This window comes from Dunckerocampus dactyliophorus, chromosome 10 (genome assembly GCF_027744805.1).
Source record: "Dunckerocampus dactyliophorus isolate RoL2022-P2 chromosome 10, RoL_Ddac_1.1, whole genome shotgun sequence".
In the NCBI taxonomy this organism is placed as follows: Eukaryota; Metazoa; Chordata; class Actinopteri; order Syngnathiformes; family Syngnathidae; genus Dunckerocampus; species Dunckerocampus dactyliophorus.
The window spans coordinates 28,980,509-29,003,924 of record NC_072828.1 but is presented as its reverse complement, the minus strand read 5'-3'; the positions used below and the strand labels follow the sequence as shown (position 1 = coordinate 29,003,924).

At 42.1% G+C, this 23,416-nt stretch overlaps 1 protein-coding gene across 3 annotated transcripts in view; it reads right to left on the bottom strand.

Moving 5' to 3' along the window:
- Positions 1–23,416, bottom strand: part of LOC129188499 (cytosolic carboxypeptidase 6-like) — a 371,608-nt gene that overhangs the window by 338,716 nt on the left and 9,476 nt on the right. For 2 of the 3 annotated variants that reach the window (XM_054789109.1, XM_054789107.1), the window contains exon 3: positions 14,712–14,836. In XM_054789109.1, the coding sequence (XP_054645084.1) occupies positions 14,712–14,836 (125 nt within the window). Of the gene's footprint in view, positions 1–13,436; positions 13,627–14,711; positions 14,837–23,416 lie in introns of those variants that run through there. The other variant, XM_054789108.1, reaches the window with a different exon arrangement.

Sequence of the window (23,416 nt, the reverse complement as noted above, 5' to 3'; positions counted from 1 at the left end):
ATACCACTACTCCGCCCAGGCTTAGTGTAAGGAACCAATAGGAGGAGGGTGTTGGCACACCAATTCCGCCCACTCTTACTGTATTTAAGGCCTAGGCTACCAGCACTTATTAGTTCGCTGACGAAGCTCTTCGGATGAGGAGCGAAATGTCCGACACCTTCTTCACAGAAGTACAGATGACGTCTCAAGAAGCCTTTCCCTCGATCCAAAATAGCACGTTAACAGCAATAACTAACTTATTTCTTTATTTACGCTATAATGTTTTGCATAACTAACGCATGTACATTATGTCAAACCCACACAGTCACACAGCGTCTGATGCGCTTTTAGAACTTTATTCTGACCTGAACACATCAAGACCAGTGCAATTCCAATGCCATACATGTATCTCCAACTCATAAACACGTCCTTCGTCATTGTCAATAGACCATCTCAAGATGCATTCACGGACACTCCGAAAATAAAAATTCTGTCTTTATTATGTGTGTATGTGTGGTCGAAATAGAAAGACAAAGAAAAACAAGAAGCGGATACTTCTGTCATGTTTATGGGTTAAAACTGTTGTAACAGTGACATCACCTCTTTTCGCCTCCCGCGCAAAAAACTTATAAATACGTCTTTGGTATCAACTGAGTAATTTCATTTCAAAACTGTGATTAATTTGCGAAAAAATTTTAATCATTTGACAGCTCTAATTTAAGTCTCAGAAAATAAGACTTTAAAAAAACTTGTGCTTGTGTGTGTTGCTGTAAATGTGTTCCGGTGCTCGGGGAGCTGAGTCAAGGTGGCGGACAGGAAGTGACGTCTTGGGTTCAGAGTTGAGTTTAAGCTTGGCGCTACGGTCACAACAGTAGCCCGTGTTCGGGAACATTGTGCCTGCTGTGAGATCATTCAAACCCATAAAAGCCTGTTGTCCCGGAGCTCAGGATTTCTTGTGTCTCACCCAACATTACAGTAACATTACTGACACCTAGTGACCAGTGTAGAATACTACATATCATCACAACGTCTTTGAATGTGTCTTTCTGAGTACCTTATATTTGTATTTTACTTCATTTAGCCATTTTTTCTACTTAATTTCCATAAAATGTTTATTTTAGGGACAGTGTACATAAAATTTACATATGAAATTAGCATTTTATATGCATATTTTTATTCATTAATATAGTTTTTAGGAAGAGATATCTTGTTGTCTGGGAATCAGGCATTTTATGTATTTTCATGAAAACTAGGATGAAAACTTTTCCAGTTCTTTTTTTGTACCAAATTCAAAAATGCCATTGTCACTCTTTTTCAAAAATGGAAAAAATAATGTGTTACTTCCTGCATCCTAATGTACTTTTTTTGTATACATTTTAATAGAAAAGGGAAATTCAAGTGACAGAACAGGCATTACTTTGCAGACCCTCTCTTCAGATGGCGCATTTTAAAATAGTAGCTTGTCAGCAGCCTTTCGGAAACAATCAAACAGCAGTCAACAGACAGCTTAGCCCATCAGCCCACTGTTAAATTACAGCCATCAACACACACCAAGCCAGCCCGGCGTTCCTCCCCACCCCTCTGGATCTAAACTCTCATCGACAGCACCAGGAGAACAATCTGCATCGTAATTAGCCTTCACCGACAGACAGTTACACAGAGAAGGAGGACGTTTGGCTTGATTAAATTATTAAAGCACACAAACAAGAAAACAAAAGCAGCATCAAAGAGGCACTGTGACTCTCCTCGCTGTCCCCTAAATACAGAATACAGGCAACGTGTTCTCCCAAGCCGCTAGTTGGTATAATTAGCCAAGTGTATGAAGTTGTGCACATGTGTGCGTGTGTGTGTGTGTGTGTGTGTGTGTGTGTGTGTGTGTGTGATTGCTGTGATTGGACCCCCACTCCTCCGACTGCGATCTAAAATAACCATGTGGTTAACGACAACACAACGCCAGGCGCCCCTCCCTGCACGCCTCCCACCTTCACGCATCAACATACACACAAGGCACGCACCCGCATTAAACCATACTCTAATTACAACATTTATAACGCCGCCCCTCCCACCCCGGCCTTGCTTCCTGCATCTCTCAATCCCCAAACACGCAAATCTGTGGCTGTGGAATTGAATTTAGGCTGATTTGAGAGGTGCGCTGGCATGAAAAGACTATTTCATTAGAATGGCAGTTGTTTCATTTGTGCAGCAGCAGATTGCTGAGGCCCTCTATCCAGTGTGCAATCTGTATTCATTACTCGCCGAAAAAGGATGATCCATGTCCTGACACCAGGCTCATCATTTCATGCAGATGCACAGCAGCTCTATAAGGCCCCGGACAACCATAACCATGCATAGCACTCACCAATACCCTCTCAGTACTTACAGTATCTCACAAAGGTGAGGACACGTCAACTTGGATATACTTGCACAGGAGTATACATGTCGTATCAACACAGTCGTTATCGTCAAAATATCTGGCAATTTACTACACCGGTGGTTTCTTTCTTCTTCAGGACATCCCAAATGGTTGTAGGGGCTATGACCAATAACCTTCTATACAGTAATCCCTCATTAACCGCGGTTAATTGGTTCCACGCCCGACCGTGATAAGTGAATTTCTACCATAGAATTCCCCATTTAAAAATTGAATATTTTTGTTATTGTAGCATAGAAGTTAGTAGGTTTACGACCTACTAAATACAGTTTTTAACATTATTAAAGCCCTCTAGAGATGAAATAACACTCCTATAGTCAGCTTTACACTCGTATTACCCAATATAGTACTTTGAAGACTCATGTTCGTGTTGCTATCATGTGTTTCATGATAGGGGAGCTGAGTGGGGGTAGACAGAAAGTGACGTTCGGTGTTTAGAATTAAGTTTTAGCTCTGGTGTGGGTTACGGCCGCAACAGTAGCCCATGTAAGGGATTACTGCGGCGGTTGTAAGATAATTCAGAATTCAGAACATGACAGTAACACTACTTACAGATAGTGACTTGTGTAGAATACTACATAACAGTAACACTACTTACACCTAGTGACTTGTGTAGAATACTACATAACATCAACACTACTTACACCTAGTGACTTGTGTAGAATACTACATAACAGTAACACTACTTACACCTAGTGACTTGTGTAGAATACTACATAACAGTAACACTACTTACACCTAGTGACTTGTGTACAATACTACATAACATCAACACTACTTACACCTAGTGACGTGTGTAGAATACTACATACATACTACATACAATTTTACTGCTTGCAAATGCTTAATTTAGGCAAAAAAAATATGTACAATTTGCTTAAATTTGCATATTAGGCCATATTCAACCAAGAAACAGCATAATTTATGATTTTTGAAAAAACATGATCGAGTGAAGCTACAAAAGTGTGAAGTGGTGAGGGATGACTGTGACTGACTTTCCATCTTCCCTCAGATTCACAATTGCTTGTCTTTCGCCGTAGACAGCGCTCTGGTTTTCATGTTGTTTTCACCTCTAAATGCAGTCAACCCAGGCAAAACCGACCTTACTCAATCTGAGACCTTCAGTGCTATTTGTTGACTGAATAAGCAATGCAATCGGACACAACCGGGCAGCGAAACACACCTGGCAGTCACACGTCCCAATACTTGGGTGGCTTCTTAGTCTTCTAAGTTTTGCAGCAAATCCAGATGTTTTCAGTCTACAGCTAAAAATAAAGCAATCAATCTCACTGTTCCAATACTTTTGGAGAGCACTATTTTCAGCTGAGGGCTTTTGTGCCTTGAAAATGTCCTTTGCACGTACCATATCCTATTTTCATGTTTGTATTTTTGCATGAAAGTGGTTGCCTGTGTGGTTGATGGCATGTTTATTAGCAGACCTCAAGTGAACGTTTGCATTTATCTCATCTAAGTCCGTTTGGAGAAAGCCTGGAGGCGTGATCTAACAAACTGTATGCCGTTTTGTAACAGGGAAGTGGAATATACTGCATATACAGTATGCGGGTTGTTGTTTTACTTCATCAGTCACCACTGGTCTTTTTTCTTGCTGCCAACGCTGTCAACAGGAACTAAGCTCATAAACTCTTAAAATAAAATGAAATACCATAACATCTTTATGAAATGTATGTTCAGTTCCTTTCCTTTCCTGTGTGCATGATCAGCTGCAGTCACAAAAAAAAAAAAAACTTTGCCAACACCCTGCGCCTTAATTGGGAAAATTGGTGCCATTGGCAGCGTGTCACACTGGCATGCAGCTGGACTCTCAATGATGAACTGGCTGATGGGCAAACACACCAACCGGGTTCTCTCTCGTTCTCCGAAATTATTTTCCAGGACATTTTCAGCCGCTACTGAGACAGACATCTATACAAGTTTTAAAACTAGAAACTTACAGTTGATAGTTGTGTCTCTAGGCACCAAGTCCTTAACGGGGTCTGAAAAGTCACTACATCCAGCAACAAAGTCAATTGGAAGCACTGGGTTGCAGAAGTGCTCGAAGCAGAAATGCAAATTTCATTGGCTGGTAGTGTCACGTGGGGCGCTGTGATGGCCAGGAACAGAGAAGCGCTGTGCCGTATAATGTTGCCCAGAAGACAAGGTGACAACACACGCATGCACTTACCTTTTAACCTGTTTACATTCAGTTTCCAGGACATTTGTACTTTTTTCTAATTTTCCATATGTTTTTCATGACTGGAGAATTGGTCAACCATTTTCCAGGGTGCTTGGGAACCCTGACCGACTACAACTAGCTTTTTTGCACACACATACACAAATAACTCAATAACCGTTTTGTTTGTTTGTCCACTTTGCCATCACTAGTAGCCATTATGCGGTACCAGCACAAAAAATCTAAAGAAAAGATACTGGGGAATAAACATGCATCTATCGATCGACCGGTGCTGATTTCCTTAACTCTGGGGGATCGCCGATTGGCCAGTCCTTACATATGAAACAGATCTTATCCACCAAACTTATCTACCTCCGCAAAGTTCTGAAAGTCAGCCATTGTCCCCGTTTACTCTGCCAGATTGACAGCAAGGAATTGAGCTAAGGCTAAAGGCTAAAGGCTAGGCTACAGCCTGTTAGCGCTTATGAGCACTGAAAGGAGCATTGGACGACCAGCCATTGTTATAGATAGAAGCATCTAACCGCTGAGTTAGTTTATGCGTAATCAGAATAATGAAGATGAAAGTTGCATCTGCGTGTGGAGCTTGAAAACGCTGCAGGTGATCAAGCGCGAATCAGGAAGGGGAGCTTAATGTCAGCTGACTGATGTCATATGACATCTACAGAGTGACGTTTACGCGATCGACCCAAACTATCTTGGCGATCTACCGGTAGCTCACGATCAACGTAATGGGCACCCCTGCTTTAGATGTTCGCTTGAGTGACATTCTGACATCTTGTGCGACTTAAGAGGTATATTTTCCCAAACATTCAGGTCTCTTTATTCCAAATTGTACCACCGTGTGTTCTGAGGTTCCACTGTAAAAATACGCTGCGTTGTTCTCAGCATGTTAAGATATAACAAGCCCATCCGAATGCATAACGAATGGTGGGTCTACTTCATTTGAAAACATGCCATTCAGCTCTGTGCCTCCCTTTTTGAAGTGAATCACGTTAAAAACAAGGGAATGGACTTTGATAAGGAACCTTGTGTCAGCAGCGATAACCCAGGGAAAACTCATTCCGCTATCAGGGCGACAGTTTAAAAATCCATTCTGTGCTGTCGTCATATCCTTTTGTCCATGTCATTATGGAGTGATCTGGGGAGCATCAGCCTTGACAATAAGGAAGGATGCCTTAGTTCCCCTTTTACAGAACAAGGTCGCTCAAGATACCCTGCACCCTCTGGCACCCTCTCTAAGTTCCTATTACCGTATGTTTAAAACTGAATAATCCAAACGTCCCGGGCATGTGTACTATCTTTGAAGTGATAAAACCATTTGGCAGAGTCACACAAAAGCCAACATGAGCAGTGTTGTGTGTGTGCACACGCTTGAAAACGGGAGTGGAAATCGAACTGTGACCTTAAAAACTGAAAGTCAAAGCTCATCACAGATTTGGAGGATCACGACACTTTAGGACCCCCCGTCACGAGTCACCGACACCAAACAGCTGCTCTTTAGTGCACGATTGCGGCCAACGCGGCAACAGCAATGACGGGGCAACATTCAACCAATGTTGTTAGACAACCGCTGGCCTGTTCCCCAGTGCCCCCTGCTGAAGGACAATGCAGACATGGCGGTGGGAGGATGTTCACAGTTGTGGTGGGAAACTAGCAACCGACTCCCTAGACCAGCGGTGACCATTTGCGGCCTGCAGCTCATTTTTACTTATGCCAAAAATAGAATCAAACATGGCCTGTATCAGAACATTACAAAGACATTAGGGACAAAAAAGTTGCGGCATGTTTAATGTTATCAGACAAGAATTTATTTGTATGTATTTATATGTCATTTTTGGAAAATTAGGTTGGGAAAAAGTTATAATGTGAGAAATCACGTCAAAATATTATAGGAATCAAGTCGTAACATTATGAAAAGAACATGTACAAACATTATTTTCCAAGAAAGTTGACAGCAAAAATGGGGGAAAAAAGAGCAAAGACCGAATTTACTATACTACTATACTAATAATATGCTTTTTCAACTATATCACAAAGTTGAGAAACAGTTTTTTTCTTCAACTATATGCATATATATATATATAGTGCATAACCTCTTAGCATATCTTACAAAATATCAAAGTGGCCCTTGCATCCTTTATTTGTGGCACGTGGCCCTCGGTGGAAAAAGTTTGGAGGGACTGGGACTGAATAAACAGTACCAGATTATGATGCCCATCCCTCGTACTCAATGTACCCTCTCTTCTAGCTTTGTCACTTTTGCAAATCACGTCATTACACTAATTTCATACGCTTACAATCTGACTATGCTGCTCGTGATTCGCCTGCAGGCTGGTTTATAAGTGGAGGAACTTGAGAGTCCTGACCTCAACCCCATCAAACACCATTGCGGTGAACTACAACAGAGATGGTGCGCCAGCAGGTCCAACATCAGTAACCTCTGACCAGGAAACAATCTTCTGGATCAAGGGGTGCAAATTCCCACATAATATCTTGTACAGAGTGGGTGCTGTTACAGCTGCAAAAGGGAAACTCTGTATTTTATTTTCCTGTAGGTTGTAATGGCACATTTTTGAATGCTTTTGCCCAGATGGTGCATGGGTTTTAACTGTTGAACAAACACAAGAGTGGTTGGTTGGCATTATGCAAGCAATCCCTGATTCCCTCATATATTTAACGCTCTAATCAATATCCAACTTATCGACTGTGTCAGCCTGCATAATATCACCGATGATGAATTTTCTACGTGGCAAGCAAAGTCTTCAACATTAAAGCAAACCTGAACCATTGGGGATTGAAGGTACAACGTAGAATACTCTGCACCACTTCATCCGCTTCCCTGGTTATGGTGAGTAACCGTTCTGTACTGTGCTTTCGCCAGGCAAGTGAGGCTTACAAATCACCCGAGTTGAAGGTGCTCGGTGCAAGGTTTTACTGCCTGTCTTCTATGAATGGCTCCCTGAAGGCCCCAATGATAATAGCTCACAGCCGTACCCTTCACGGAGCCTGACATTTAGCACACCCCTACAGCAGAATGGAATGGCATATCAACTTGCCCAATGGGCTGTCATATCAACTCATCCACCGCTTTCTGCTCATAGCATAGGCAGGGGGATGAAATGCAATGGTGCTAGCCGGAAACTTGCTTGTTGAGGTTCACTCACTTTGGACTTGGAACATAAACTTTTTGTAGGATATACAGTAAGTCAGCAGTTTGTGTGGTGTATTCATTGTGTGAGCTGGAAAGTTTTGTTGAACATAAATAGAGATAGATCCTTCCGATGAGAGATGGGAATAATCGGGAATGTGAATATGTAGTACAGTATCTGACAAATGTGAGTACATCCCGCATGTTTCAGCAACCATCTTCTCTTGAGTTTGTGACACACTTAGGCACACAAATTGAACGATACAGAGTGTACCAAATGCTTTCCAATACTTTCTAATACCTGCCTTAGAAACTATGTGTCTGTAAGTAATGTGCAACTATAAACAAACTGACAGACAGACAGACAGACAGACAGATAGACAGATAGATAGATAGATAGATAGATAGATAGATAGATAGATAGATAGATAGATAGATAGATAGATAGATAGATACTTTATTAATCTCCAAGAGACACCTGTATAAATTGAGGTATTTGTGGTATTTTAGACAGCAGTGTTGTTTAATTCGGACGCTACTGCAAATCCCAGACTATAAGCCACTACTTTTTTCACATTTCACTTTGAACACTGCAACTTAAACATCGACTTAATGCGGTTAACTTATGGCAAAAAATAACTACATTTCACACAATGCTTAGCGTGCAGAGTCGGAAGTAGGGAATTTCTGAAGGGGACGGTAACATCATATCTTGAAGTCTTATGCAGCGTGTTTTGATCTGACAAATCTGAAGTAAGTTTGATAAAGTGCAGAATCACTACAGCTTCTGCTTGAACTGCTTGGACTGCGGCAGCTGTTGAAAAAAAAGCATCTCAAGTCTCATCACCGGAGCGAACAAGTGATGCTGGGAACACAGAGTGTAGGTAGGATTGCAAGGTTTATACTGTGTCTTTCTGTGTAAAAATCCCATGTCACAAAGTTGACACCTTTGGCTTATAGACAAATGTGCCCTATATATGTACAAAAAAAAAAAATATCTTCACATTTGGTGAGTGCATTTTATATTCAGGTGTCCTTAATAGTCCGAAATTTAAAGTAAGTAGATCTAGTTTGGAGATTGTAGCTGCGGCGTCAGCCACTGACCAACTAAATAGGCGCATATTTGCAGTCTAGTTTCATTCATACAAAAATTAAGTTTTGGTGTTAAAAATGTTTGGTACATTTTTACACAATCACGTGTCCAGGCGTCATGTCACATATTCGTTTTCTTCGATAATACTCTGATTATTTGTTAAACAGGTACATTTTTATTGTGTCCATAATAACTTTACAAAATGTTACTCAATTCAGCTTCTCCAGCTTTAGTTTGTCTCCTTGTTGGTGTAAACATTTTGTCACTCCCCTTTTGCGTCCCTGTGACAAAATCCTGTGTTATTTTCACAGGCATTGCAACCAACTAAACCAGAACTGGTACGGAATTTTTTAAGTATGTGAAATGTTTTGGGAAATGTAAAAAATGAAAAAGAAGAAAAACAGAGCGCATAAAAAGGAGACATTCATCCACCCAACCATCCATCATAACCGGTGCGACGGTGAAGCCAATTTCAACAAAGCTGCTAAGCTGATTGAGGCAGACCAAATCTGTTTCACCAGCTTACATTCCTTCAAAATAGCCATCTCACTTCCAATATCACGGGCTTTTACTGTTCCCCATTCCCCTGGCTCAGGCTGAGAGTTAGCAAGGCTTAGCTGGATGAAACACTCCACCAGCCTGGTTCTCCCCTGGAACCGGCTGATATCTCCATAGAGCAGCATCTTCTCACACTACTGCATGTAGCCGTTTAACACATTCCGTCTATCACGCTGTATTTTTGCACTCATATCAAGCAGATATTAGGATTTTAACTAAGTATCTTTGTGAATTCTGGTGATTTTGGTTTCCATCTCATACAGTGGTACCTCAATTTTGAGTTGTGAACTGCCAGGCAGGAGGCCTAGAGGAAGACCAAAGAGGAGGTTTATGGATGTAGTGAAAGAGGACATGAAGGTAGTTGGTGTGAGAGAAGAGGATGCAGAAGACAGGGTTAGATGGAGGCAATTGATTCGCTGTGGCAACCCCTGAAGGCAAAAGCCGAAAGGAAAAGAAGATGACAGTGGTACCTCAATTTGTGTCATGAATCTGTTCCAGAAGGTCCGACTCCAACCCAAACGTAAGGAAAACCAATATTTTTTCCCATAGGAAATCACGTTCATCTAATGAACCTGTTACAAAAATTACATTTTATAAAAAATTATTTAGGTTTTACATGCAGAAAACAATGCTAAATAATACAAACTGGATGGAATTGTTATTGTTGATGCAGACTTCTCGTACATCCTGGCGAGATCTAAATAAATAGTGTTTCTCACCTTCTTTATCAAAAAGCTGGCAATTGCAACTTTGCCTTTTTGGGCACTCAATTTCGTGGAAGGATACAGTGCATTTGGGGATATTTTGCAGCCGCGATCAATAAGAAAAGCAGAGACTTGAGATGAGAATGTGATGGAAATCTTATATTTTAGCATTAGGTCAACTGATGATCCGAGCACATACAGTATTTCTGCTAATATGCATTCATTTCGGACTGATTTGCTAGCAGAGCAAACTATGCTTTCTTGTGACTATTTGCTCGTGGCTTGAGCACTTCTGTCTCCAAAAGAAGTTTACCAACGGTGTTTCCATTACGCTATGCTTGTCTCTTGTCTTTCCGGGTGGGTGGGGGTGGGGGGGGCACTTGCCGCTAGAGTCCCTTGATAGAGAGAGTTACGACAACTAAGATTACGTCGCCATGTTGGGGCCAATTCAAGCGTGTACAGTACGACAATGCATGTAAAAAGTGGTATAAAGAATATTAGGTATTCAATGTAATATCCATAAAATAACTGCAGTTTAGTTTAAGTGCACAAAATGAGGTTCCCCAACCATACAGATCAAAATAAATCTAAAATTGGGCCAGATTATAAACAGTATAATAGAATTTTTATATATTTTTTTTCATTATTGCACTTCAGATCTAACATTGCGAATTCCTTCTACAGTTTTGAAGCATTTTACATGAAACTTAGGGTAAATGAGGACATTGACATGAAGATGTGCAAGACATGTTTTTTTTGTTTGTTTGTCGAACAAAGCGTTGCCATGGTAAGTTTGCTCGAGACCATGGATTGCTTTATTTGCAACCAGAGGTGATTTACACAAGGATCATTCACATTAAACAGAAATTCACAACACCAAATACAACACACGGGACCGAACACTCTCAATTGACCTACCTCGCACAGATTTGAAGACGAGTTCGGCTTCCAGCCCAAACGGTTGATTTTATTCTCCCAAATTGTCCATCTATTGATATCTGAAGGGAATCTGTACAGCTTGAAACTCTTGTCGTGTCTATTTGTGCATCCAAATGCACAACAACCCGGCATTTTTGATGAATAAACAACAATACAGCCAAGAATACTGTTGTATTCTGTTGTATAAAGGCGAACGCAAACGCGAATTTGGCCCCAAGATGGCTCCACAAGTCACGTGACCGTATTTTTTCGACTCGTCATGTCGTAACTCTATTTATCAAGGGACTCTACTTGCCGCAGACTCTCAACTGTCTGTTTCAACTGTCTTCCCCTTTTGCAAAAAACACAGATCTGTGGTTGAGCAGATTATTTCTTGTCTCCACCAGTGCTAACGGGAATCTTCCACAACAAGAAACAAGACTGAATTCAAGAAATAACTCATGGCAAAACAGGAAGGTGGTGTCTGTGTTGTCAACAACCACGTCTTTGATGAAGGTAAAAAGTCCCCTTAATTCTTCATTTGTTCCTTTGATTCATCATGTACAGTATATGTTTTCATACGTAGAGTATTTTGAATTGATTTCTGCATGTAAAATTCTCATTGAAAAACCTATAAAAACATGTTTTGTGTTAACATTTCTGGTTTTCTGGAAATGATTGACTTGATTTACATTTTTTATGGGTACAACTGATTTGGTTAGAGTACGTTTGGGTTGGAGTCGGACCTTCTGGAACAGATTAATGATACTAACCAAGGTTGCATTGTATTCAACATACACCTTTGCAGACTTCCACTGGAAAAGATTCATTTCACACCTGGATTTCTTTGGATAAGGGGACAATGGATAGATAAGAAAGATATTTCTAAGACAGGCACATAAGGTTCCCAGAAACAGATGTTCTTGTCAGGTGTGAGCAGGCAATTGATTGCGAGACGATGCACATGACATTCTTCATATTAACACGCCTTCCCCTCCCCTCACTGGCGCCTTTCTAGCAGTCTCTCCCACACACTTTCTGTCATTTTGCCACAGCAGCAAATATCCTGTTGGCCGAGGCTACAGGCTGCCGGTGCTGGCCTATCTAGCCCTGGGATCGATTCAGCGCCAAGTCGAGGCCTCCCATTCATCTCAGAGCCATAAAATGTGATTAGTGCTGACTACAGCACTGCGGGGAGATGGGCTGATAGGCCTGATAGCCTCAGATAGGGCGTGTTGGACACTCCACAGGAAGACAGCCACAACAGCATGCTGGGGATTCATCCTTATTTCACCTTCTTTTTTTTTCTGTATCCCAATCTATTTGATTTGATGTTGCTTGCATCTCACTCACTCGCTGCTTTCTCTGTTTGCACTGCTCCTTTGCATTGTCTCTTCTGTTGTTTGCTTCTTATCTAAGCCTGATGAGCTTATTCATGCAAAGTGATACCACAAAACTGTATTGCCAATGTTTTCAGCTTTACCTTATTCTTATCCAACAAAGTCATATTTAAATAGCACAACCCATGAACTCCCCCCTCCCCGAGCTATGTTAACTGTCATCACATCCAGTGTATCTCTGTGCCATGTGACCACCTCTGGCTGCCAATCACAAAACTCGCCGTTTGCCAGTGGCAGAAACACCCCGGGAGACTGTGACAAGAACTGATGCAGGAAAAAGAAGCTCAAGAAAAAACTTGACAAGAAAAAAAATTGCTTTGTACAGAAAAAGGGGGTCTAATTTGACAGTTGGTACAATCAATATTAAATTAAGTTTCATTAAACTGATGCAGCTTGTGGGAGATAATGTTATTGATGTGGTTACCAACAATGATTCACCAAACATACTGCAGCACAAAAGTGGCTTTTAACAGGGCTTAATTCAAGACTATTTTCATTTGATTTAGATAATTGAACATAATGAGATTAAACTGCATTTACCTGAAATGACTCAGGATGACAGAATGTAATGTGGGTCTTTGCAAATACAGTGACACTACTTACATTGCTCGTGACACCAAAAGAAGTTTGAAAAAACAACAACAAAATGAAAGTATTCACTTAAGCCTCTGTCACAACCCACCATGGGCATTTTTAGTCCGTAGGTTTTTTGGGGAGGCCACGGCCGCCACGTTTTTCTGAAAACGTGGGGAGGGAGTGGCAAGAGCAGGGAGGGAGCACGTCATTTGCACGGTTGCGCAAGGTGGACGTATGAGGCCCGCACGCCATGCCGTGCATCGTACGTTGTGCACATGGTAAGTAACTTGTACGTGCTTACGACGTACGACATCCGTGCGATTGCCACGTTATCGTGCGGAGGCCGTACTTACACGTGCTGCTCACGTACGGTGCTCTTACTCACTCACTCGCATGTTGTAAGTGCATGAAGGTGCGATGAACGTGACGTTTTCCGACCTTCTGAGGTTCTCCAGCTGTCCCTGCAGCTGCTGTCTCAAAATGCCGCCCGCTCCACCGCAGAGACTCCGGGTTCTGATGCTGCAAGGTTCAGCTTCAAGTGGCAGCGCACATACAGTAGCACCATCTGACTCGTATTGGTTCCTCCTCTTATATTCCACGGCCCGCCTCTGCCGGGCCCCTCCGGCCGCATCCGCTGCCCTCAGAGCCGCAGGATGCAGCCGCCCTCCTCTTCTGTGTCCTCGGCGTCCTGGACACAAAATGCCGGCACTCGTCCGTCAGCTTGGCCCTACTGCAGGAATCAGTGCGCACAACAGGCGTTGCAAGCGGGGAGCACGCGCTAACTCGGCACGGTCCACGTGAGCTCTGCGCCATCATTGGACAGCCGGGCTGGGGAAGTGGCACACTCACCGGCTGCAGAGGGCACGCACGTCACATGTCATCCGTAGCCCGACGCGGCCCGCACAAAGCAAAAGTACCTCCTACACTAAAAGTGCTACGTCGTGTCTGCGTGCTCCCGAACCCGGACTGAGGCGGTACTCACCACGTATGGATCCCCAAATTTTGCCCATGTTTTTGCAACAACAATGACAACAATCAACAATAAATCAATTCATCAATCATCTGTTTTGTCCCTATGAATGTTCCGAACTACTGTTTTGATGAAGGTGCTGTTTGAGCAGAATAATGCTGCCCCGTAGGAGTCGTCCCCAAGCTGAGGTCTTTGTGTACGTAGCTCAACTTCACATTGCTGATGTCATGTTGTTTTTCAATAGGCTACAAACTAGTTGAAACTGAATCAACAGCATCTCTGTTGGTTGCAACCAAGTAGTCCACCCCATTTTGCATCAGTACATAGTCTATGATGACAACAACTATTTCTACACTATTGGCAAAAGAAGCATTTAACACATATTTATTTTGAACAAAAATGCCGTATTTACCCATATTATTAGTATTAGGACTTTTTTTTCCCTTACAAAAAGACAGAAATTCAGGGTCTAGAGATGTATACATGCAAACACACATTTTTATGGTGATCAATTAAGTGTTGAGCAGCAAAGAAATGTGATTAACAAAATACGATGAATGTAATATAGTTTGACTGTCTTTAATTAATTTTCTTTTTCCCTAAAATCTTGAAAAAGAATGGTTGTTGTCTTATATTCGGGTCAATACAGTATGGACTTATAATAAAAGGTCATTATTGTCCGTAATTCTTGAGTTATTAAATGTGTGCATCACGTCTGTGCCATCCACATAAACGAAACTCACCTGTGTCTCTCGGACGTTCTCCACTGTGAAGTTGAACCAGACTCGGAATCGAGGGTTGCAGGTGTCGGGCCGGATGAAGAGGTCAAACTCGAATTCGCTGATGTAGTCAACACGGCCAAGGTTCCCTGTCGAAGTAGCGAAAGAGTTTATGCGAGCAGGACAGAATATGTTTTAATGTGTACGAGGCATGTGCTGGTTACTGGTTTCAAGGTATACCATGGTATAAAAAAGCCATGGTCTCAAAACCACTAAAATTGTGTGTCACACAGTTCCTGAGCTAAGAAAGAGAGTGGAGGTCCAGCACGGCCAATACGCAGTCGGAACTGGGCTTCGATGTGTTGAAACCACACACGTGTCTTGTGTTGCTAAAAGTTGGGCATTGATAGCACCGGCATTGGCTGCCTGTTGTCGCCGTTGTCAGTCGACATATTACTCACGTCGAGACTCACCAAATGTGGAGATGTGATTCAGAGCGAGATAGGAGTCGTGGATACGTGGTATAAACCGTTAACTTTCCACTGAACAACGTCTCAGTTGCTAACAACAATCACATGAACATACAGCATATTTAGCACAGCATGGAAATAAAAATCGGCCACAAAGATGGGCGAACAGTATGTGCTTTGTTTACTGGATGGAGGCTCATTGACAAGTTTCTCGCACCAAAATCATTCCCACTGTGGGCAGTTGAGCACGTCTAAGACCAATAGACACAAAAGGCTTCAGCCATCCATATCTGACAAATTACATACTAGCCACACACACAAAAAAGCCAGATGATGAAGGCGAGTATAATTAGTCCAAAGGGAACGATTTCCCCGCTTCCAATTCTCATAGCTGTCTATAAGATGATGATGGTGGTAGATGGCTACATGACAGACATTCTAAATAGCAGCCTTGTCTGAGTCTTTTGATTTATATATGGGCATGGACACATACTGTCTGTGGCAGAGACAGAGAGATTTGAAAGGAACCGGTGGCAGGTAACAAATCTGCACTGCACAAATCTAACTAGGAGAAACAGAATAGTCTACAACAAAATGTGATGGGTTTAATGGCTCGTTTAGTGGATATTAGTATGCAGTTTTTGCATAATCCTGCAAATATACCAAATAACCAGCAAACTAATCAGCAACCCGACCAAGGCCAATCAAAAAATAACCTCAAACTTGACACCTTTCATGGTTTGCAGAAGTAATAACTGCCACTTTCTCTTGTCGAAATGTTCAAATCGACCAGAAGCTTATCAGTTTGAAGCCTGGCGGTATGGATTTTGGAGATTATAAACATACAGTACACTCCTGCTTCACAAGGTTAGCAGGTAGCTGCAGCGCACGTCGATGAACACAAATGCATCAGATTATAGACAGATGGGCTACGCGCCGCGGTGTCAGAGAATATCTCGCTCCGGCTGCCACAGGACAGAGCTAATCCACTCGTCAGCTTGCATCACACATTCTGCTCAAACGAGGGTACCCACAGAAGTGCGATCATTGTTTCATGTCTTTGTGAAGAAACATATTTTTCCTAACAACAAATAACAATGACTGCAAATGTAAGAGACCTGCAACAACCAATGGGTGAGCCATTTTCACACTTGAAGCTGAACCACTTTCTGCTTCCACAGGAAGCACTAATGGTAAGTGATTGGTGTCTGATCCCAGCACACAGGCCGGGAAAACATCGCACTCTGTAGCTCCTTTGACAAACCAGGGAGTGGCAGCATGGATTGGATGCTGAAATATAAAAAGTAATGCACTTTTTAAATGCATTCATCAAAAGCTTTTCCCCAGTCAAGTTGTACAAAAATAAAAGGGAACATTACACTATTGAGAAAAGGGCACTGACCACTGAAAGATACAGCATGTCCCTTCGTGGTAGAATAGCATCCAAATATAAGACTCCCTAGAAAAGTCTGAAACTACTTCAGAGCTTATCTTCCTGTCACTTACGTACACCACTAACATGGAGAGATAAGCACACAGAGAAGCAGAGAAGAAGCTACGATGGCAATTCTAACAAAAGATTTATAGAAAGATTATTCTTGGCTTTAATTTTGTCTCCAGAAATATTTTATTACTATTTTTTTTCAAAAATGGTTTTGGAAAAGGAGTATTTGAGTAAATTTCCCTTATTCCCTGTTTATTCCGCACATTGCCTGGTTACTACAGTATGTCAGGGAGGCAAGGTATTGGCTGGTTATCAAGCCAAACTTTTTTTTGGCTGCAGCGGCTGTGTCATCGCATCGATCATTTTTCAGAGCAATTCACAACAAAAAGACCGGTAAGCGCACTGAGTATGGTGTCAGTCATGGCCACTGGACATCATCCTCCCTACCGACGTCTTCATACGAGTCAATAATGAAGATGCATTTGTCATACTTGTGATGACTAATACCGTGTTGGAATACGTAAAACCATTTGAAGGAAATTGTACAAAACAGAAAAGAGAACAAACTTAAATAAACCACACTTCTGCTGGATGAAAATCCATTTTTAAAACAGAGCAATTTGATAGCGCAGGTGCAGCACTTGCAACAGGGCTCCATATTTTAACGCAGCTCACTCAACTACTAATACTCTAGCATTAATAACTAATCGAAACATCTACAACCTCAATCACTCTCCACTCACCTCATTCACTGTGATTGAATCTGAAGGGTTTCCCATACATTCATTTATTTGGTGCCACCTGTTCACCCTCACTCATAAACACATTACGATGAACCAGGTTGGCCAGACAATAAGAAGACCGAGCAGGAGGGAATGGTGTTGCCAACTTAGCGACATTATCGCTATATTTCGCGAGCAATCAGACCCCTCTCGAGACACTCTTCTTCCAAAAACAGACTTGTGACAAATTTACGGAAGAGTCTTTTGGCGACGCTGACATTAAGCACGTAGCGCTCTTCTCAACGAGTGCTGCTGTGGCTTCTTCCACAGCAGCACCTGCTACTTTTCATGTTTTTGCTCGCTTTTTGCAAGCGCATCATGGCCAATTATGCAAACTGAACAATCACACCATTACATCCCCATCATTCCCCTCCAACGTACCACCGCCACAAGTAGATTGGAGAAACGCTGCTAATGGACATCATTCTGTTTCAGATGGTGCACACTTCAGCGTGGGTCGTAACAGACAGCAGCCATGGGTGGCTGGGTTATTGAGCCCAACGCCGGAGGGCTTGACGTGAGAGATGGCTGCAGCCTCGAAGTCCGAATTACACGTTCAGCCCGCGAAGCAGCAAGGATATGACACACCATTGATCCCTGTTTTAATTTTATGGTCGCTAGCTCCACATTCAAACACTTTGGTGGCCTGAGCATTTAAATCAATGCCATGTCATTTAGTACCATACTAACATCAACTGCTTTTCTGTGTGGCTGCCCTTTTAGAGAAATACAAATAACCAAGAATGAGGGGAGAAAAAAGACAAGCTTCTGGTGAAAAGCCATACAGAGCTAAAAATCCTCAGGCCATACATTTGGTTCATTTTTTTTTTTAAAGACAGATTATATTAGTGTGAATGTGAAGTTAAGGGAAGAGCAGACACAACGTCTGGTCCTTGAGAACACGAGGTTCATTCCTCCTGTGTATCATTTCTCTTCATCATCTTCTTCATTGGTGTCTTGACGGGCTACGTTAAACAGAAGCATTTGTCCTTGAGAGAGGACACTAGCAAATTTACACATTTTAAAATTATGTTAAATGAGCAGCTTGACCCTGGTGGTGCCCAAAAATACACAATACTTGGCTGGAAACAGTAAAAATAGGACAAAATGGACACCAGCACATTCTGTGTTTTTTTTTTTTTCCTAGACTATTTGCTAATTTCCCCTTCACACAAAAGGGTGAAAATGTGTCAAAACATGCACTCCTCGCTTTCATTTTTCTGATAAATACACCACGTGTTGCCACAGTTATTAAACCCCAGAGTGCTCAACAAAACGCCCACTGTGACTTCAGGGTGTTTAGCCCAATCACCACGAAACTCTGTACACCCATTTAGGGGGTTGACAAGCACATGCCTGTAGAATTTGAACAAAATTCAACGCATTTGCCGGTGTTGATTTTCAACTCGTTTGCAGTTGGAAGAAGGGCACAATGACATCAGCTATGATACCTCAATACAAAACTGGCACGAAAACAGGAATTCACAACATTCAGAAAGATTCTCCCATCACAAAAAACTAATGTTAATTTGTTAAGTTAATTTGACCAAAATCTGCACTGTGCACCCACAAAACTTATCACAAGAAACAAAACTTAAAATGTCACCAGGAGTTACAAGCAAGTAAATATGCGGCATACACAACACGGGAGTGTGTCTGCAAGAGAAGGAAATTCATCTGAAGGGGGAGCAGAAGAACCTGGCTAATGTAATCCCATTACGGAGGTACAAGAGGGAGCAGTCACAGTGCTCAGCCCACACAATGGACCGGTCTGCAGCCTGTAGCCATCTACTGGATGGATGGTTTCTGCCATGCAGATGGATCATCACACAGCAGCAGCAGCGACGGCAGCAGTCCCGCCTGCCCGAGGCCTGAGGAAGTCCCTCGCACAGCCAGCCATTACAGTGGTAATAGGCAGTTGTTTCCAAATGAAATGGACTGCGTGGTTACAGTGTTACCTCCTTAGCAGACATGCCTTGTCGTGTTCTGAATTTTAACACACCATTGGTCACACAAGTGGGCTGTTAACGTCCGCATGCCTTTTTATATGTTCTGTGTATCACTGGAAAATACACACGGAATGCATTTTTATCAGAATTGATTATTTGAGAAGTTTTGCACCAAGCTAAAAAAGGATAGGCCCACACAAGGCAGCACCAGGTTGACCGCAGCTTTCTAAGCTAATAGACTTGAGATTAAAAGAGTGCTGTACTGCTAAGGGACTGGAGCCAGGCACCTTTTTAAACCCATTTTTGCTGTGTTCAATTTCATTATCGGAAAACATATCCGTTCCCCCCTTCAGCTCCTTTGCTGTGTGGGCAGGACTCCTGGACACAGACGAGGGGGGCTGATAAAGACAGAATTGATTCCAGCCAGCAGCCTCAGTGTTGGGGTTTAGTTTAGTCCTGCAGCTAAACGTTTTTTTGCTCTGTCTGTCTCTTTTTCTCTCACCCTGCTCGTCTCAAGGCAAGGCAAGTTGTCACTAAGGCAACATCAATCTCCAGCCTCATGATTTCTTAAAACCTGCCTTCTCCCTTGATGCCTTATCACTTCATCTGCAGGCGAGATTAGAGAGGTCACCTTCCAAGTTTCTACAAACTACCCACCTAACAGGTATACTCAATTACATTGCATATTTTTAATGGCAAAAAGGTCAAATTGGGGGATTTTTGTCATGCAATCACAGGCCTGCATGCCACGTAGAGTATTCAATACAGTGGATCTGTCTGGTCCAGGAACGCTGGTCACCCCCCAATTTACAAGTCGACATGGTCTCTCACTATAACACATGTAACATGTAATAAAATCTAACCGGTAAACTTTGAAACTACTAAATACAAATGATTAGTATTGCAGTGTCACAGTTTCAATGTTTACAGGTAATCAGAGTAATCACAAATAATTAACAATTGAATTCAATGTGGTAATGAAGATAATTACACATCATTTCTCAATAGTTGTGTACATGTGTAGCGTTCATTATACACACAGTTCATGTATTACTTCCAGTTAGCATTTGCCATGAAACAATACCAACATACAAGAAATGAAAATGATTACGCAAAAGACAATGCACCCGAAGTCAAGCCAACATATTACAGTAAATAACAATTTTCCTCTCACGAAATAATAGTTTGACAAACCCGAGTGGAGAAAACACATATTCCTATAGTGGAGTTCAGGACGCATCCTACATCCTACATCTATAACAAATGTTATAGATGTAGGATGTAGGATGCGACTACATCTATAACAAATGTTATAGATGTAGGCATCTTCCCTCTTATTAAGATGAAAATTGCATTATCCATGTGTAGCCTGAGACATCTGTTCACCACTTAATCTTAGCCGCGGGGGAGCAACAGCGAATCGGGAGGGGAGCTTAATGTCAGCTGACTGATGTCATATGACATCTACACAGTGACGTTCATGCGATAGACCCAAGCTACCTTCGCGATCGACCGGTAGCTTGCGTGCGATGTAGCGCTTTACGGCATAGCGATGCACTGAATGCAAAGGAGAAATAGTTTGCAAATGCGGAGAATGCCAGAACAATCATAATATACAGCAAAAACAAGATACTGGTGCTTAATAAGAGGGGACAAAAGGAGAAAAAAATATCATTTTGCTATGAATCCATCCATGCTCCAGTGAGTTTCTCGTTTCAATATAGACGAAGAAAGCCGGGCCTGAGGACAGCAGTGAGATATGCAGGCAAGCCGCACATATCTGATGATGTACAGACCTGCCTTCACATTCTGAAGAGAGTGCAATTTTCAAGCTAGCCTTTTATAATTGTATTTTTTCCCCCCCTTCCTTCCAGAAGACCCTACAGCAAGACTGGTGTGATCCATCTGAAGTGGTCGGTGTAGTAATGGGTCATAGTGATGCGCTCACATTGGTAATGGTTTAATTGCGTTATCAATCTCATCCAGATGGTGCTTCAGCACCACAGCTCTAGGCCCGCTACTGTCAAACATGAAGCCTTCATATGAGCGGAACTGCCCTCGTTCATTCGTTTCGCAAGCTTAAAACGGTAGGTTAGCTGTGGGTTTGTACTAACTAAGTCGCTTCATGGCATCATTTTACAAGTTAATTAACTCAAACCTACAGGGATGGAAGAGAGGCTCTATAACCAGTTTTTCCAGAGCCTCGCATTTTGCTCTGCACTCTCTTGTTCCCTTTCCTACTACATACTAAGAGCATCCTTAAAAGAAGCTCCAATCGCATATAAAAGTGTAGGGACCTAAGGAGTCCTTGGCAAGCCCAAGGCAACAAGAAGGTCAACAGGCCTACTTAGAAGGCCTGTTATCATCTGGCTAACATGTTATCAGAGAGCCTGCAGTAGTGTTTATTTACAGTTATTGCTCCCTCTGGGTGCACACTTCAATGCCTGGGGCTGATTGCGCTGTAATGAGTTCAGGAACACTTGGGGCCGATGTGGCAAGAGAAACAAGAGAGGCAAGAAATCACTAGCCAATAACCAATAGGTCAGATTGAAAACAACTGTAAGGAACAACAGAAAACGACATATTGGAAATGTCGGGTTACCAGACAAAACTGTGTGTGTTCCTCATCCAAACTGTGTCTGATGTGTACTATCCTCACTAAACCTGGGAATGCACACTGCAGGGTATGTTTCCCAATTCAGATTTTTGTGAAAACCCAATCTTTTTATGTGGTTGTTCACATTACAAACAAAATGTGACTTGTAACATGAAGTCACACAGTGTGTTTGCAAAAGTAAACATGGCAATTTCTCCAAATGCCGCCTCATTGCGGTATGATCCCTCAATCTTGGCCTGAACTAACCGGTTCCCCCATACATTAATCAGTTCCAAAGCATCTTTCCTGCTTCTGTTTTCTGCTCCTTCGTCTTTGTGCCCATCTATTTACACGACAAATCATGATGTTTGTTGCCTTTCGATGATGTAGACTGCAGTAGCATCGGATACGTACCGTATTTATTACCCTACCTTGCACTTTACTGTACGTAGCCAGTCATGGATGCAGAGTGAAAAAAGGTTCTCCTCCAATTCCCTGTGGAAGTGGTAAGTTGTTGGCTTCTTACTTTGTCACATACTTTGTCCTTCGTCCCCATTCCGTTTGAAACCCTTTCTTCCCTCTTAGAAGGAATAAATTTGAATTAGCTCGCTAGCTTGTGTAAGGTGAATAATGAATAATAATGGGAGTGCAATGGTGACTACAGTGGTGTTATTTCATGTCTACAGGGCTCTAATAATGTTAAAACCTGTATTTAGAAAGTCATAAACAGGTTTTCTATGCCTTCACTACAAAAATATTCCATTTATTAACAATAAATGTTACATCGCAGAATTTAATTTATCATGGTCGGGTCTGAAACCATTTAAACGCTATAAACGAGGGACGACTGAGGAGAGAAAAGAATTGTCCTCCGGTGTGAACGCAGCCTTAGAACATTTTACAGCTGCACATTAAATGCCAAAAAACATCATAATTAATCACCACCTTTGACTACTGGAAATGTCCATTGAAACATGTGACTGCTAGCATTTGCTGACATTTTGCAAAGATGAGGTTCTGGTTGGCTCCTGCGTTGCTCATATCGGTGCCATCAACAATTAACGTACATAACACTGTTCTTGTTTGTACTACTTTCTGGCAGAGCCGGCTTCTGACTGCCACTGTGAAAATGTGTTTCGTCGATGATTAGACATGACATAATAGAAAAGGTCCAAATGTCAGGCAGGATTCTTGGATCATTTGCTTACTTTGCTTTCCTTGCTATTATCCTGATGCCATTATCCACCCTGCACTTTTCAGCAACCATTTTCATTACTGTACATCTTCTCAAGGAATAATACTATGGAAATACTTTAGAATAGTGAATGTATGGCTTGAACATGAGTCAACACACAGCCATTACTGTCTAAATAGCTGGGAACACTAGTACTCAGATAATGGTGTCTTGCCTACAGTCAACCAAATTGGTAGCGTCACAGTCCTGGAGAGCATGAAACCTGCCAGCACTGGTGAGCTGTGGTTCATTGA